The sequence below is a fragment of the Lethenteron reissneri genome, chromosome 21 (assembly GCF_015708825.2).
Source record: "Lethenteron reissneri isolate LAM-NWPU_2019-01 chromosome 21, ASM1570882v1, whole genome shotgun sequence".
Classification (NCBI taxonomy): domain Eukaryota; kingdom Metazoa; phylum Chordata; class Hyperoartia; order Petromyzontiformes; family Petromyzontidae; genus Lethenteron; species Lethenteron reissneri.
In genome coordinates, this window is record NC_083799.1 from 7,439,001 (window position 1) to 7,456,007 (window position 17,007).

General features: G+C 48.3%; 1 protein-coding gene across 1 annotated transcript in view; it reads left to right on the plus strand.

Moving 5' to 3' along the window:
• LOC133344936 (thrombospondin type-1 domain-containing protein 7B-like) overlaps positions 1 to 17,007 on the plus strand; it is a 381,310-nt gene that overhangs the window by 305,538 nt on the left and 58,765 nt on the right. Inside the window, 3 exon segments of the mRNA XM_061555265.1 lie at positions 8,311 to 8,436; positions 10,094 to 10,185; positions 15,329 to 15,482. Coding sequence (XP_061411249.1) covers positions 8,311 to 8,436; positions 10,094 to 10,185; positions 15,329 to 15,482 — 372 coding nt within the window.

A 17,007-nucleotide genomic window follows, 5' to 3' on the forward strand; every position in this document is an offset into this window, starting at 1 on the left:
AACTTGCTTGGTAACACCTTGATGGGCTTCATATGGTGGGGGTGGAGTGTTGGAGTGTTGGTACATTTATTGAGCCACTGCGTTATTAACTTGGTGACCATCCAGCTGTGACTAGCATCAGTGGAAAGTGATATCTGAACCCATTATTTTACCAACCCGCACCCTTTAAGCAAATCTTGTTCAAACAACCCCTGCGACTGAGATAAGTTAATCTGACGTAGGGGTTTACATTGTAATTATTATTTAGGTGAGGGTAAGTCACTGCGTAGGACAGCCACTGTTGAATTTCCACAAAGTGATATCGATTTTACTAACCCCAGACTAGTTGAACTGGCATCTTTACAATGTGGAGCTTTTGACCATGGTACCACAGTAGAACTCCTCTTAACGACCACCCCTATTAACGACTAATCGCTTAACGACGAGCCTCCATATAGCCCAATGTGTTCGCTTACTGACCATTCCCCTGTAAACGATGGGCTGTTGTGGTTAAAGTAAATATTCATTAATGCGTCTGTAGTGACATCAGGGATATCACTGTATGGTGCTGGCCTGAGAGGGCCATGGCACGCGATGCACCGTCATCGCATACACCATGTTAACGGGTGTAGTACCAGCCCTAGCGGGCTTGGCGAGTGCTGGATAGCACGGACACTACGCATAGCGTGTGGTGGGGGCTCCCATGAGGGGGAGCGGGAGAGTGTCAGCCCATGGTACTCTGGTTGACCCTGCAGACACGTGATCGAGAGTGTCCATAGAGAGTGCCCCAGGTGGGGGGACTAGGAGGTTATCACGTGTCCGGGGAGAGCTCTCGAGGGGGATTGGGAGGGAGCTAGAAGGCTCCAGAAGGCGGGCGGGGCCAAGGGCAGAGCAGCCCCGACCGTAGGGGGATATAAGGCAGGTCCCTGAGTGGGACCAGAGTCACTGAAATCTACAAGCTGGAAGCTCTACGTCTCAAGCTGGAAGCTCTACAAGGCAGCCACGTGGTTGCGGACCCGAGTGAGGGCCCGACCCTTCATAGCAGTAACTCCTCTGTCTAGAGTAGTTGGCTGAGTGGTCACCACCCTCGGCTGTATCTGGTAAAGGGGCAGTTACCCCTTGTGTTACGTGTTACAAATAAATGTGTTACCTCTAAAAGGAACAACGTCTGCGACTCAGTTGTACTCACTACAACTAGTGTCGGAAGTGGCAAACACGCTAGTTATTCAGCTAGCTGTAGACTATGTCTACGCGGCGCAGACCACATACCAGGACGTCGGACAGCGAAGACGAGGACCTCGTGCCGCCTACAGCGCTGGAGGATGCGGGGAGATGCTGCCAGCAGAGCAGGGCGCCATCCGGCCGCTCGACGCTCCGCCATCGGCGGGGACGACCCTCCGGGAGGCGCACGGACATCTCGCAGATCTCCTCCACGCCGCAGCTTCACTCCTCGTGGAGATCAGACCCATGGTCTCGCCGGTGAAGGAGGGAGCGGCGATGCCGTTTGAGGACGACGACTCCACATCCATTTCGCAGCAGGGGGGAAACTCGGGGGCTCAGCCCGCGCATTTGTCCGCCATTTTGTCACCGGTGCAGAGTGCGCAGCCCGCCAAAATTGAAGATGCGCCGTCAGCGCCGATGGACATCCTGGCCCTCTAACGTCGGCTTCCCTTTATTAAAGAATGTGCGGCCTCTAGTGGCGACTGGGTGGCCTTCAAGTAGCGGTTCCTCACGGATGCCGACTTGGCCGGTTGGATGGAGGCGGAGGCGCCGCGGGCGTTGCCTGCCGCTCTCGACGACAACGCCCTTGCAGCATTTCTCACCATCCCGCCGCTGGAGAGGTCCACCATTAAGTAGGCTTTCGACCAGATGGCATCTTACTTACGAGCCTCCGTCGAACACGCACCACAAATTCGCCACGCAATGGACGGGGGAGAACGAGTCAGCCCTTGCCTTCTGTAGCGTGCTATTGGCGCTAGCGAAAGCCGCCTTCCCTAAGATGGACCACGACGGGATCGACGCGTTGGTCCTCGAGAGACTGCTGGCCATGGCAAAAACCCTCCACACCATTCTTCCGGCCGAGGATGGTAACATCTCATCTCTTAAAGTTGCCAGGTGCATCCAAGCCCAGCAACTCCTACAACGGGATAGGGCGCTTGTGACATCAGCCGTGTCCCACACGGAGCTGGGGCCACCAGAGGGAGCAGAGCCCCTTTCGGCATGTGCGTCGACTCAGGGTGGCGGCGACCGGGGTGACGGTGGCGCGCGACGGACGGACGAGCAGTGGCGGCCAAGATCATCGTCCCGTTCCAGAGCCGGCTGTGTCACCCGCTATAATTGCGGCCTGCCGGGGCACGTGTCTTCAGGCTGCAGCGTAACACGACGGCGCCTTCCAGCGTCACCGCCATCCTACACCTCTCCACATCCTAAGGCGAGTCGCGACGCACTCCTCACTTGACCCCTGGCCTCACCTCACCCATCTAGGTGGTTCGGTTCCCGTCAAGGTCGCGCGTTGGTATGGGGGAATCCTATGCGAAATCGGGAGGGTCGTCAGCTCCGAGCTGGCACATTGAGTTGTGGCGGCGGCCGCGGGTTCATCTGCCGTGTTTGGATTTATTAAGGGTGTGGAAATAAGGATGCTAATCTATACGGGTGTGTTGGAAACTATCATTTCGAAGTTGATTTACAATATTTTGCCTCCTAAGTGTCGGGTTCTAGACCCTGTCGATGCACCATGTTTCGCCGGTAACGGCGGCTCATTGGGTATTTTAACGGCCGCCATGCGCATCACTGACGTTAAATTGTCGGGGCACGTTCTTGTCTCCACGTCCCTGCCTGTTCCATGTGTACTTGGAACCGATTTCCTCGGGAGGATGACCTTGAAAATCCGCATTGACTGTGGCTGTTTGGAATTGCCATCCGGCCGTCGTATGGCATTTTTGCCTTCCCCCACCCGTTTGTGCATGGTCAACACTACAGTGCAGGCGCTCGTGCGCCGAACGGTGAGAATCCTTCCCGGCACGCAGATATTGGTTCCCCTCCGCTTGAAGAAGCCACTAAATTGGAGAGCTACGGTAGACGGGATTGTTTTGGGACCATCCAACAAGGTCAGTCGTGTACTTGCTTTGGTGGCGGCCCAAACGTTGGTGTGACTAGGAACCTTTTATTCAGGTTCTTAATGCTGTGTTGGACACCTAGGTCATCCAGGAGGGTACAGGTTGTGGCTCATGTGTCGCTGGCACGTCCGGAAGGGGGCGTCATCAGGAAAGTGAGTGCTGCGCCTTGCACATGAAAATCCCGGGATGTGGATGAAAGAGTGGTTTCTTGTTCGTCGACCAGTTGGGGAAGCTGCGGGTGCTCTTGCGCGAATTCTCTGATATTTTTAGCAAGGGTAAATTTGATATTGGACGCATGTCGCTATTGAGTCACCACATTGATACGGGTGATGCGGCCCCTATCCGGCAGAATCCGTACTGGCTGAGCCCGGCGGAAAAGGAACATGTTTGGCTAGCGGTTGATGAGATGTTGGCCGCTGACATCATCTCACCATTCACCAGTCCCTGGGGAGCTCCGATTTTGCTCGTGATAAAGCACGATGGTAGCTTATGATTTTGCGTCGATGTTCAGAAGCTTAATAAGGTTTCTGTTGTGGATGCGTATCCCCTGCCTCGCATGGATGATTCGCTGGATGTGTTGGTGGGGGCACGTTTCTTTTCTGCCCTTGATCTCCTATCTGGGTTTTGGCAATTGCCGCTTGACGATGTCTCGAGACCTAAGATGACCTTTCGTACGCCTCAGGGATTGTTTGAATTTAACCGGCTTCCCATAGGGCTCCATTCCCCGCCAGCCACGTTCCAAGGTTTAATGGAACTGGTCCTGGCAGGTCTCCAGTGGGACTCGTATGTGATATATCTCGATGATGTAATTGTCTTCAGCCGCACTTTCGATGGACATTTGGTCCGCCTGAGTGCTGTATTTCTCAGAATGCGGGTGGCTAACCTTAAATTAAAACCTCAGAAATGTCAGCTCCAGAAATCGGTTCGGTATCTTGGCCACATCGTTGACAAATCGGGCATTGCAACCGACCCGGAGAAGATTGCGTGCGCTCGAACTTGGCCAACCCCCACCTCGGTGACTGAAGTCTGCAGTTTTATCTTCTTCACTTCTTACTATCGCCAGTTTGTTGCCGGGTTTGCATCAATTGCTAAATCCCTCCATGTGTTGACAGCTAAGGGTCATAAGTTTCATTGGGGGGAGGTGGAGGAGGCTGCATTTCGTGCTATCCGCGATGGGTTTGTGAACGCCCCTCCCCTACATTATCCGGATTTTTCATTGCCGTTTATCCTGGATACGGACGCTAGCAATACCGGAATTGGAGCCATCTTGTTGCAGGTCGTCGACGGGGTGGAGAACGTTGTTGCGTTACATGCCGTGAGTTGCTAGCCATTGTGGTTTTTATGCAGCAGTATTGCCCCTACTTGTACGGGAGCCTTTTTGAGGTGCGTTCCGATCATGTGGCGCTCCAATACATGCTGCAAGTGGATCAGCCGTCAGACCAATTGTCGCGCTGGCTGGAGATCCTGCACGACTTCTCATTCCATGTTATGTACCGCAAGGGTACTCGCCATACGAACGCAGATGCCTTGTCGCAACTGCCGACGTCTGAGGCTTGTGTGTGTTTCTCGGGTTCTGGGTGCTGTAAACTGACCGATGTGACTTCACCTCTTCCTCTTGCGGCATCTGCCGATGCAGCAACAGGCGGGACGGCCGCTGGTCCGGGCGCTCGAGACGCGGTCATTGGTCTAGATTACATGGAATGGGGATGCATTCAGGTGGAAGACGCTTCATTACTCAAGTTGCGCCATCTTGTGAGGGAAGCTGATGGGGGCACGGATCGACGTGGCGTCAACTCGGTGGTTCTGTGGGGCGGCTTGCTCATGCATTAGGATGAAGGGCTTTGCCATTATACCATTGTTGTCCCCACCACCCTGCGAGGCGAGGTTGTTTGGGCTGTGCACGAACGTTTTTTGCACCTGGGCATGCAGAAGACGCTGGCCACACTCTAACGTGATTTTTATTGGCCGGCCATGTCTGCGGACGTGGAAGATTTGCTTAAAGGGTGTGTGCGGTGTGATTGGCGAAAGCCCCGGTTAAACCTAGCCGACCCCCCTTGCAATCGATTCAGGTATCGCTCGTCAATGAACTCGTTGCTCTGGACATACTTGGACCGTTTCCCACTACTTCTCGGGGGAACAAATACCTGCTTGTGGGGGTCGAGTATTTTTGATGATGGCCTTTTGCATGGCCGCTCCCTAACCAATCAGCTGTGACTATTATGGAAGCATTGCTCAATGGTTACGTTATGGACAAGGGCGCTCCTGAACGCCTTTAGACCGACCAGAGCAATAATTTTTCTTCTAAATTGTTACAGGAGGTCTGCGTTTTGTTGGGAACAAAGAATGTGCGCACGTCGCCGTACCACCCGCAGACCAATGGCATGGTCGAACGGCTACATAGGACTTTGACCTCCATGTTGAGCCACCAGGTCAATGAATCACAACTTGATTGGAATTTACATATCCCCGTGGTCTTTGCCGCTTACAGGATGGCCCCGCACGCGTCCACTGGCTACTCGCCGTTTTTTTAATGTATGGAAGGGAATAAGACCCCCTCATGAATGTATAGTTACAGGCCACGCCAACGAAGCATAAATCTAAGATTTCTGACTCCATTTGCTCTACTCTTCAGAAGCTTTCCGAGGCGTGGCAGGCCTCCAGGGTTAATTCGTAGTCCCGACAATTGGCCAACAAACGGCTTAAGGAAGTGTGTACTTCCCTGTATGAATGGTCGCCGGGGGACAAGGCCTGGTTGCACTGTCCCCAGGTGCCGGTAGGCACATCACCTAAGTTACTCCACCCTTGGCAGGGGCCAGTCGATGTTGTCTGAGTTGTTCAACCACAGTTGGTTCGTGCATCCCTCTCACCTGAAACCGTTTATCGTGCCACGTGAATTCGTTTCATCTCCACATCGCAGGGGCCGAGTGTTGATTGTGTCCGACGAACCGGGGTGTGTGCCCACTGAGGTTGATCCTCAGCGGAGCGATTCTGTTCCGCCCGCAGGTGCTGCATGATTGACGTCCCCTGAACGGCCACGCATGCCGCCTTCACAGACTTTGAACACGGAGGATTCGTCACCATGGTTTACTACTCTTCATGAGGAGCCGGGTTCGGCGGAACATTTATGCATTCCTCCCGGGTCTCCTGGGGGCCCGGCATCACGGATTCGCTCAAAAACTCGTTTTTCGTGATTCCCTTGCACACACGCTCCCACGCTGTCAGTTGCTTGTCACGCACATTGTGTCATGGCGGTCATTGGCTGATCCTGGCCGCCATTGAGCTCACGTGCGTTGTTACACGGTGAAGGTGGGAGGTGTGGTGGTGGTGGGGATCCCGAGGTTTCACGCGTTTTTTAAAATATATTATTGTTGGAATGGTGTTTGTTGGTTGACACCCTTCTCTTCTCCCTGTTGGTTTGTACATTTGTAAATAGTGTAATTTTTGTACAGGTGGGTTGGGGTATTTTTTTTCTTGTTAACTGATGAGGCACACTGTTTTTTCTTGCATTTCACTTAAATTGCTTGTTGCAGGGATGTCACTGTATGGTGCTGGTCTGAGAGGACCATGGTACGCGATGCACTGTCATCAAATACACCCTGTGAGCGGGTGTAGTACCAGCCCTAGCGGGGCTTGGCGAACGCTGGATAGCGCGGGCACCACGCATAGCGTGTGGTGGGGGCTCCCACGAGGGGGAGCGGGAGAGTGTCAACCCAAGGGCAGGGTTGCCCCGGGCCATGGCACTCTGGTTGACCTTGCAGACACGTGATCTACAGCAGGAAATGCATATGGAAGATTTTGAGATCGCGGTGATATATTAATAATGGAGAGGGCCAAAGTGAGCATTCTGTGCATAACAATAATTTTCTTAATTGATGGACTTGCCATTTCAGGAGTGAATAAAACGAACAATGATGAGATATTGTACATGGAAAAGGGAGTACATGGGAAAGGGAGTCCATTTCTCGCACCTTCGATTAGCGCGGTTGGTTATGTATGGTGAAAGAAGTTCGACATACATGGTATTGCGATCAATATATACGTAGATAAAGTTTCATGGAAGCGATCGTCATTCTACAGTTTACTGAAACACATGCAGCACGGTATTTTTCCACATTGCTTCCAGCTCAATTACAATGAAGGTTTTGCACACGGCAAAACACGTTGTAATTTCCAGTCGTTATCCATACAAATTAAAATGTGATAACTGTACCTGTGTGCATGGCCAATTTTGCACACAAATTGAGCAAGCGGTGCATCCCCTCTGCAAGATGGCATGCTCATTTTCTAGCATTCCTTGACCTTGATGGACTGATGAGTATTTTTCCATCCCGCCGCCATTTTCGGCTGTTCTCTGTCAACTGCTGTGTGAAGGCCACCAATGAGTGTGGCAGTCATTACCATTAATATCTCAGAGTAGGATGCAAATGTGTTGCTTTCACCCAGTGACAAAGTAGGGGTGATGGCTTTTGTCCTGCGGAAGCGATGTGTGTTTTTGTCGCCAACTATGTCTGCAAATATGTATTTGTGAACATATACCTTGGGAGTAACTGATAAATTAGATCGAGTTTTGCAAAATCAAAACATCAAAGTAAGATTTGGCATGGTACACAAAATTCAAAAACTCAGTATCTTGTACTAAAGATGAATTGCCTAAGTTATCAACAAAAGGTGTGTATCAGATCAAGTGCTTATGTGACAGGTGCTATATTGGACAGACGGGACATAACATTATCATAAGACGAAAAGAACACCAAATAAATATAAAATACTCTCAAACACAACTGTCGGCAGTTGCAGAACATGCTTGCCAACAAGGACACTCAATTGATTTTGCCCCGGGGCAGACCACGTCTGACATGGACATGCACGATTGAGGCTGATTTTCGACACCACGGCCTTGGCATACATTCAGCGTGGCGGCTCGCGCAGGATAGGATTGCCTGGTGGTGGCTCATGGGAACTTCTACGCCCCGAGGGGCATGCACATTATGATGATGATGAGAAGGTCGTGTGGCTGAGGGAATGTGATTTTTTTAATGTCGAGGGACAAATATGTGAGGGAGGTGCATGTTATTTATTTTGTTATTTATTAGTGTGTTTAGTTGTGTTATTTATGCTTGTGTACCACTACTAATTGTAGTATCACAGTTATCTGTGAATACCTGTCTTGCTTTTACTAATGCGGATGCGGTGCCTGCATCTTTGTCTGATGCAGGTGTATGAGGCTGTGCCATGCTACAGCGACTGCGCTCTGTACACGTGGGTGTCGGACCCATGGGAGGTGTGCTCGGTCCCACTGAGCGGCGTGTGTGGAGAGGGAACTCAAACAGCGTACAGTCAGGTACGTTTCCTTTGTATGTGTGAAACAAAGCCATGCTGAGTGGGCCAAGGGAGCCAAGTGACCATTGATCACAGAGTTTTATTTTCTCACCTGTTTCTTACCTATATTTGTGTAATGGCTAGTGATCTGGACTGGCAATCCAGAAGTTACCGGTTAAATTTCCAGGCGAGGCAGTTGAAACAATGAGTATTTCTTAAATCCTCCCACCTTTGTCAAACCAAGATGTGTGGCCAGCATGCAAGAGTAGGTCAAGCTACTCACATTATCAAGTAATTAGAGGGCTGCACCTTTACCTCTTTAACCAATTAGTATAATACTATTGTGCTATTGAAGTGATGCCATAAGATAAATACACTTTTATCTTGGTATTACATATCAGGGTATGGGCCAGGAAAACGACTCCACTGAACTACTTCTGAATAAGATTGAACAGCCTCGCGTGTGAAATACTGGAAAACGCTCATATATCTCATTCCTGTCCTCTAACGAGTGTAGGTCACATGTCACTTTAACTGAGATGTTATATCTTATTCAACACTGAATATTCAAAGTGTAATGAGGGACTGCCATCCAGGGGATACCAGAGGGTAATGGGTATGGGCACGATGATGTCATCGGGATCCAATCCTAAGGGGGAAAATGATCGGGCCGGTGAGGCCTTCGGGAACCCTCGAGGAGGTTCCCTGAGGGGGTGTGGCCAGAGGCGGGGCTTAGCTCCGCCAAGGGAGATATAAGGGAGATTGGGGGGAAAGTTCGGGGTCGGTGTGGAAGCCTGGGTTCCGGACTGCGGCGCTGCCTTTCTCCTCGCCACGGGCCACGTGGCAGATCTTCCCTCGAAGCTCGCCTCCGCTTCCAGCATGCCGTTAGCCAGCGGCGAGGCCGGGAGAGTGTAGTGAGCCTTGCGGGAACACTAAGAGAGAGAAAGAGAGGCGCCTCGTCCACGGGTTGGGAGAGTGAAACCATTGGGAGGGGAAGTGAAGCTGTGCTGTACCATTGTGAATAAAGAAGCACCCAACAAGCATCGTCGTGGAAATACTTTATTAAAAAAGTAAGTAAGCTCAAGCTACATTTGATCAAAGATCAAAGTAAAGTCAAAGTATATCCCAGTTGAATTGAGCAATGAGGTGATAAATCCCTCTACCAGCAGCCCTGAAAAGGTATCGGCAGCTACACATTCCCAACGTGGCCAATGGTACCTGAGGGCAGCGGAGCCAAGCCCTGTTGCCCGCAACCCAGACGTGTCCGGGTGCGCAGAGGCCCCGCATTGACTATTTGGCGCGAATTTGAATTTTCCCTCACTGCCTCCCGTGCTTCCGTCAATTTCTGAATATTGAAGTGCATGTGGTCCGAAATCAGAAATTTGGATTTGTTAGATATGACCCAGAGCTGCACATCAACGGGTGGGTCGACATTCCTGCCATACATTAAAAAGAACGGCAAATGGCCAGTTGCCGCGTGAGGGAATTTGTAAATTCCAATCAAGTTGCGACTTGATAACTTGATGGCACAGCATGGAGGTCAATGTCCTGTGCAGATGTTGCACCATGCCGTATGTCTGGGGATGGTATGGTGACGTATTAATTTTCTTCGTACCCAACAGGACGCATACCTCCCGTAACAAGGTGGAATAAAATGTTTTCCCTTGGTCGGTCAATAGACGTTCCGGGGCACCCTTGTCCAGGACATAGTCGTGGAGAAAGGCGTCGGTGATGGCCGCCGCCGACTGGTTGGGGAGCGGCCAGGCCACAGGCCAGTGTGAAAAATATTCCACCCCAACCAAGTACTTATTGCCCTGGGGGTTGGCGGGAAAGGGACCAAGGATGTCCAAAGCGAAGAGCTCATTAATGCGGGACACCTGGCTGCTGACATTTGGGCTACGCCCATTTCAAACCCTTATAAACAATTTTCCTTGGAAGCTAACTCCCCTTTTCCTGAAGATGACCGCTTGCGTTGCGATCGAAACGTCGTAGTTTTCTGTTATTTTTTATTATATTCTTTGAAACTATCTACGTGACTTTATCGAAAGACCTAAGCATTTACTTCTCTACCCTGGTCAGTGCAGGTTGCTAAAATAGTACTCAGGACTGATCAGACATTTCTCGCCACGAACTGATCACTCAGTCCTGAGCCACCAAGTCCAAATGTGCCTCGTGACTTCATAAAGGTTTCACCGGGTCGAGTGTGAGGGGAGCTGGCCTAGATCTACAAGCCAGGGTAATGCTTGCCTTGCGGGGATCGGGGCTCATGCGGCACTTGCAAGAGCAATGCAGCTTTATCCAAACTGCTGCGTGTGCAGCGGGTGATTGTCAGTTCTCGGGATTCATATCTCACTGCAGGATACAGTTCGTCATTACGACATAGATGCACGAATTCAGGAAAGCGCTCAAAAACCTGTTTTTAATCTAAGCAACTTTAATAATACTTATTCTAACATCAAACTTTTATCATCAGAATACCGACAACAGTACCCATGCAAATATACATACTCATCAATCCGTACTAGATGATCATAAAAGCATCAATGGTCAAATCTCACGTTGACGTGGTTAAACCAGAACAATAGGCAACACCTCAAAATGGCAATATTCGCACAGAATGTGTTCTCATCAAATGCGTATCAAATAGTTAGAAAACGTCAACGATTGGATCTCACAATCACGTTACAAAAAAAACAATAGGCTATCTCATGGAAATGCGACCTTGCACAATTCCATTGTCATGGGGTGTGAGGCATGCAAGCTGAGATTCTTCTTGGCCCACAACCTGTGCAAGGTACACTTAAAAATAGTGAGTGAGTGTAAAGTTAATGTTTCTCCTTTCTGAACAATACATCAAGTCCCACAACGATGTGTAGAGTGGCGAGCTTGGTCCACAGTTGTCGTGCTATCGCCCTGCTAATTGCTGCTCCTTCGCACTGTTGTCTGTGTATCATGCTCGATCCACGCTGGAAGCTGCTCGGGGCTCCCGAGTTAGCACGCTCGTGGTCAGCCGTGAGCTGTTGCGCTGCACGTTTGCACGCCAGGCTCGATCTGCAGTTGGAGTACTCTGTGGTCACGCTGCTCCTTGTTCCTTGTCAGCAGCTGCCTGCTTCGCGCGAGCACCTTTGGTGCCCCCCCTCCCTCAGAAGGTTTCCTGCTGTGCACTGCTCATCAAAACTCTTATCAGCAGAGTATCAGTCACTTGACCTACATAACTTTTCCAGTCTATAGCTTGGACAGCATTTCATGCACACTCGATATTGGTGTATAACTAAAATCTCCACTTAACTTCTCAAACGTCTTAGCTGATCACAGTATTATATGAAAAAGGCATTCGCACACCTCTTAGCTTCTCACAACTCTTAATTTAGTACAATACATATTCTCAAAGTCCTTGACTCTGCAAGCAACTCAACACACAAGGAAAAACGTAGAATAAAACTTTAAGTGATACTGAGTCTGTCACCGCATAACTGAACACTTAGCGATACAGAGCCTTTGCCTCTGCAAAACTCAACACTTGGCACTTCATGGTTGATTTCGAGGACCATGCCCCAGAGTTTGCCTCAGCAAGACTGACTTGTATGATTTTTGGTGCTGTCTACATAGGATTTATAGCTCATGTGGTTAATTACCTATGGTACATTATGACCCAACATCCTCCTCTCATCTTTGCAAATGTAGTGCATCCATAGGTTCAGTCTGAGTTCATCCCTGGTTCTGGCTCCACAGACATCCTGGCGCCTGATGAGGTTATGAGCGCAGTTTGATTGGGGCAAGAGCGCACAAGCGTGGTCACCACATCTACGCCTCTATATAAGGAACGAAACAGTTAGACTTCTCCACAAATCTGGCTGTCACCTGATGAAGCTGGTCATGATTACTGGCAAAATGTCGTACTCAGATTGCAAATGTTGTGGCTTGGCTCTCCAACACACCGGTGTGCTGTCCTAGTGACGAATTGGCATGTTCTCTTTACATGACAACCCTTACTAGTTGGCTGTGTCGGGTGGTGGGGGGTTTTAACGACACATTTATATATACTCTTAGTTCTTTCGGTAAAGTCACTTAGGTAAAAAATGAAATTGAAATTAATAAAAATAAAACAATAAAATCACGACGTTTCGGAGGCAACACAAGCTTCCGTCCTCAGGTGAAACTGTCCCAGCAAAATATCTGTATCAAGTGAAGAGAAGTCCCAAGAGGCACGACCTTATATACTGATCAAGGGGGGAGGAGCCAGGAAGGGCCGCGGGAGAGGAGTTGTGAGATGGTCAGTACTGCTGCTGGAACTGAGCCTTTGTAATGTAGATGGCATAAGTAGATAAGCCAGCTAGGATTAAGCTGCCTTTTGTTATGCTTCTGGGTGGGTAAAATTAATTAAATACGAAAAGGAGAGTACTGTTAAACGCTGGGGATGTTAACACTCGGTAGAGTAAAATAGTGCCTGTCAGATAAGATGGTCCAAAAATGAGTAGTTAAATCTTTTTTGCATGGTTGATAACATCTTTCCAATGATTACTAAGTTTGTACCCATCATCACGGTGGAAATTATGTCTGTGTTTGTATATCTGAATGGCTTCGTGTACAAACCTTTGATGGTAGCCATAGGGTTTGCAGAGCACCTTAGTCTCGGAGAAAACAATATTATGAGAGCCCACCACGTTGTAGCAATGATCGGCAACGGCGGAAGACTCAATTTTGCCGTGTTTCAAATATATTTACGCGATCTAACCCAAACAACCTCTTATGAATCAACCTCCAGATGCCGAGTCTCTTTTGTGTGAGGGCGAAGCAGCAAGGGGTGCTCCTTTGGCCTTGTTGTCTCAAGGGAGGAGTTCATAGGCCTCCATTACTGTGTTTTTTTAGAACGCGCTAAATCCAGGTATATGAAAAAAAAGATAAGTATTACATTAAAAATAGACAATATCACTGTTAATATTATTTTTTGGAAATGGCATATATACAACACTCAGAGGAGGGAATGTGTGTACATTTCCGTCTCGAGCAACAATACTGTGTGTTGAGGTAACGTGTTTACCGTTACAGAGCGATATTTTACAACAACTATCATGATAATCATCAGCAGTAATTATCCCTCATAATCTTGCAATGTAACAATCCATCTAGCCGCGTGCACATGAACTGATCTTTTGATTGCACCATCTCCATGATGGACATCCTTTCGTGTGTGTCCCCTCCTTCGGATGCCACTGTCGTTAGTTGCAACCATGGGCCAACATCTTTTCTTTTCACAAATCCTGCCAAAGTCCTCTTACTCTCCTTACCAGTCAATATGACATCTCTAATTTGCACATGTACTCTCATGTGTTCATATTTTTGTCTCTCACTCTAATTATACTGGTCTACAATCTTTTAGACGTCGTCTGCTTCAGAGATGAAATGTGCTATTTATTATGGATTTTACGTGCTGAATTCAAATGTGCCAATTAAAACAACTGATTGGCTACTGTTCCCAAGATATTACAATTTTTACATTTTACTATGTATATTGTATAGATAGTAGAGTTTTACTCTTAAATTGTAGCATCGCTACTTTTCTTTAGCATAGACCAGTTTGGGATTCTTGGCCAAGTATTTTACACCGTTGGAGGAAAACAGGTTATTCAGAGATAAATACGCATTTTAATGCAAAATAGGTCTACAGCTTACTTGCAGTACTGCATTCTGATGGCCTCCGTGTACTCTGCAGGTTTGAAATTATTACCCACATGAAAGTGATCAACAACCATTCCTCCAGGCATGCATCAACTATGTCAATTATGTATGTGTGTGTGTGTTTATGTCGCTCATGCAGCTGCAATGGCTGCCTTGGGTACACGATCCAGACCTTGTCAGTGGTGTGTGTACACCCAAGACGTCATTCAAACTCATAGTGGCCTGGTCTCAGCTAGCTGATGAAAGTTGCAAGCAAGAATTCCTTCATCGCTTGCAGTTGGGGTTGGCATTGTCCCCCACTCCTCCTGATGTCGAGGGGAAATGGGCAAGGTTTAGAAATTTGGCTCATGCAGCTGCGATGGCTGCCTTGGGTACACGGTCCAGACTTCCCCAGAGACCCTGGCTGACAGAGTATGTGTTCAGCATTCCACGTCAGAGAATGAGGAGGCTTACCGCAGCCTTCGCTCAGAAGTTTGGAGAGACGTGAGACACTGCAAAAATGGGTGGTGGTCGCGAGTTGCTGAGGAGATGGAACCTGCCTAAGTTGCCCTCGATCACAAATCACTCTTTAATTCCATCAAAAAAGTAACCTGCAGCGCCACACCTATTACCATAATTAGGGGAAAGAACAGTGATCCAATCTCCAACCCCCAGGAACAGGTTCACAGATTTGCTGAGCATTTCTGTGAGGTCCTAGGGAGGGGAAATCCTTCAGCCTGGAAAACAACGTGGCACAAAGTGGGGATGACCCTGCTGAGGCTGCAGTGCCTGAAATATTGGAAGTAATAGTCACCCCCTGTGAGTTGCTGGATGAGGTGCCATCTGTTGAGCAACTACTGAAGGCGATCCAGAGTCTGAGACCAGGAACGGCACCGGGCAGTGATGATCTCCCAAGCGAAATGCTGAGGGGGAGGGTGGCGCTTCTGCACAGACATTGTAGGGGATAATGTTACTTTGTGGTCTCTTTCAATCATGTAATGTGTACTTATTTTACACATTTGGCAAGTTTATGGATGCTAAATATCCCATGACAATTACACTCATGGGATATTTAGCATCCACTGTGAAGCAGGTGGAGCAAATGTATGACTAAAAAGCATACAGTAATATTCAGGGCGGCCGCAGGACACAAATCGCGAACCTCTACAGCAAGAGGCAATGTCAAACGTCACCAGCACTTGGTCGGGTTGTAATTGTTGTAATTGTGTGTGTGTGTGTGTGCGCACACACTGCAGGTGTGAGGTACAGGGTGTGGAGGGCCCGGGCACACCTGTGGAGGACGTGTGGTGCAACCCCACGGAGAGACCCCAGGATGCACGAGCGTGTGTGCTGCAGTGCCCTGGAGAGTGTGTCATGTCTGAGTGGGGGCCCTGGACCAGGTGCCCACAGGTAACCAACTCAATGGCCCAAATATTGTGCCTCTGTTTTCCCTCCACTCCTTCAACCCCGAAACCTCTACTTTCCCCAAACCTAACCCAATTTTACTCCACTCGCATCCCTCACTGTCCTCACTTCCCACGTATAAAAGCACAGAAGTTATGTTGAAAACATCTCGCCTTAATAACTTGTAGATAAAGGTATAACCTTGAACTTGCTTACATACGCAGCTACTGCTGAGAGGGCCTCCATTTGAGAGAACTCGAGAGCCCCTTCCAAGAGGGAATTTGGCCTACTCTTCAACGCTCACCAAACATTTTAGAAACGGTCGGATTACCCATACCTCACCCCCACCACACATGACCTGCAGGTCAACTGGTGTGTACCCATTTATACTGTTGGGTCGACACAGATGGAGGAATTTTTGTTTTACCAGCGTGGTGCTGGAAGAATGAACCATTGACCTCGGGATTGCAAGTCCAGTATACTAACCATTACCCCATTGCAGCACCCCTCCTTATTTTCTTGGTTATTTGTTGATAGACTATAATAATTACCAGTTACAATGATGATACTCTGGTTCTTTCGGTAAAGTCACGTAACCAAATGAGCAGAAAAAACCCTTCCTTGCCATATCTGTCTCTTGACATTTAAAAAACTTCTTTTTTACACATTCCATCAGCCACAAATACTTCTGAGAGGGCATAATTTTGGCAGTATTTGTTCAATAAGCAAACTCAGGACTGGTTTTGCATTCGTTGTTTCATCAGCATAGTAAGGCTTCATTATACCAATGCTAGTGAACTCATAAATGGGGCTTAGTTTAAAGCACAATACAAAATAATAATTTGCATTGTTGTAGAGAATATAAGAAAAAAATAAGCAGACAACAAACCTCATTCCCATTATAGGTCCCTGTACGTAAAGAGAGACCTTGGCTACCCAAGCATTTAAAAAGCAGATACAGAAGGAAAAAAAGCAGTGCATTCATTACAAAAATGTGTTTTTTTGTGCAGTGCATTCATTAGAATGTTTTTTTTCCCCACCTGATGAAAGACGCTTGGGTTGCGCCCGAAACATCGTGATTTATTTATTTTTATACCTACGTGACTTTACCGAAAGAACCAAAGAGTATGGATTCCTGTACTCACGAAAGCTTCAAATCAAGATAGAACACATAGGCTTTCGCGACCAATATCATCCGTAATACAGGTTTTTTGGGATAGATCCCATATATATATATACACGTGTCGTTAAACCCACCACCACTAAACACAGCCATTTAGTAAGGTTTGTCACGTAATCAGAACATGCCAATTCGTTACGAGTACAGCAACTTGTCATCTTGTTACAAGGTTTAGAAGGTAGGTGTTTCTCAACTCGTAGAGTTATTCTGTCTCTCCTAGTAGTGCATGGGTTTTGTCTGGGCACAAATATTTACAAAAGAAATTGGTCGAACATCCCAAGATGCATTTTCACAGCTTATTAAAGAAAATACTTAAAAAGTAAATAGCAGTATAAATACAAAGGAATGTGG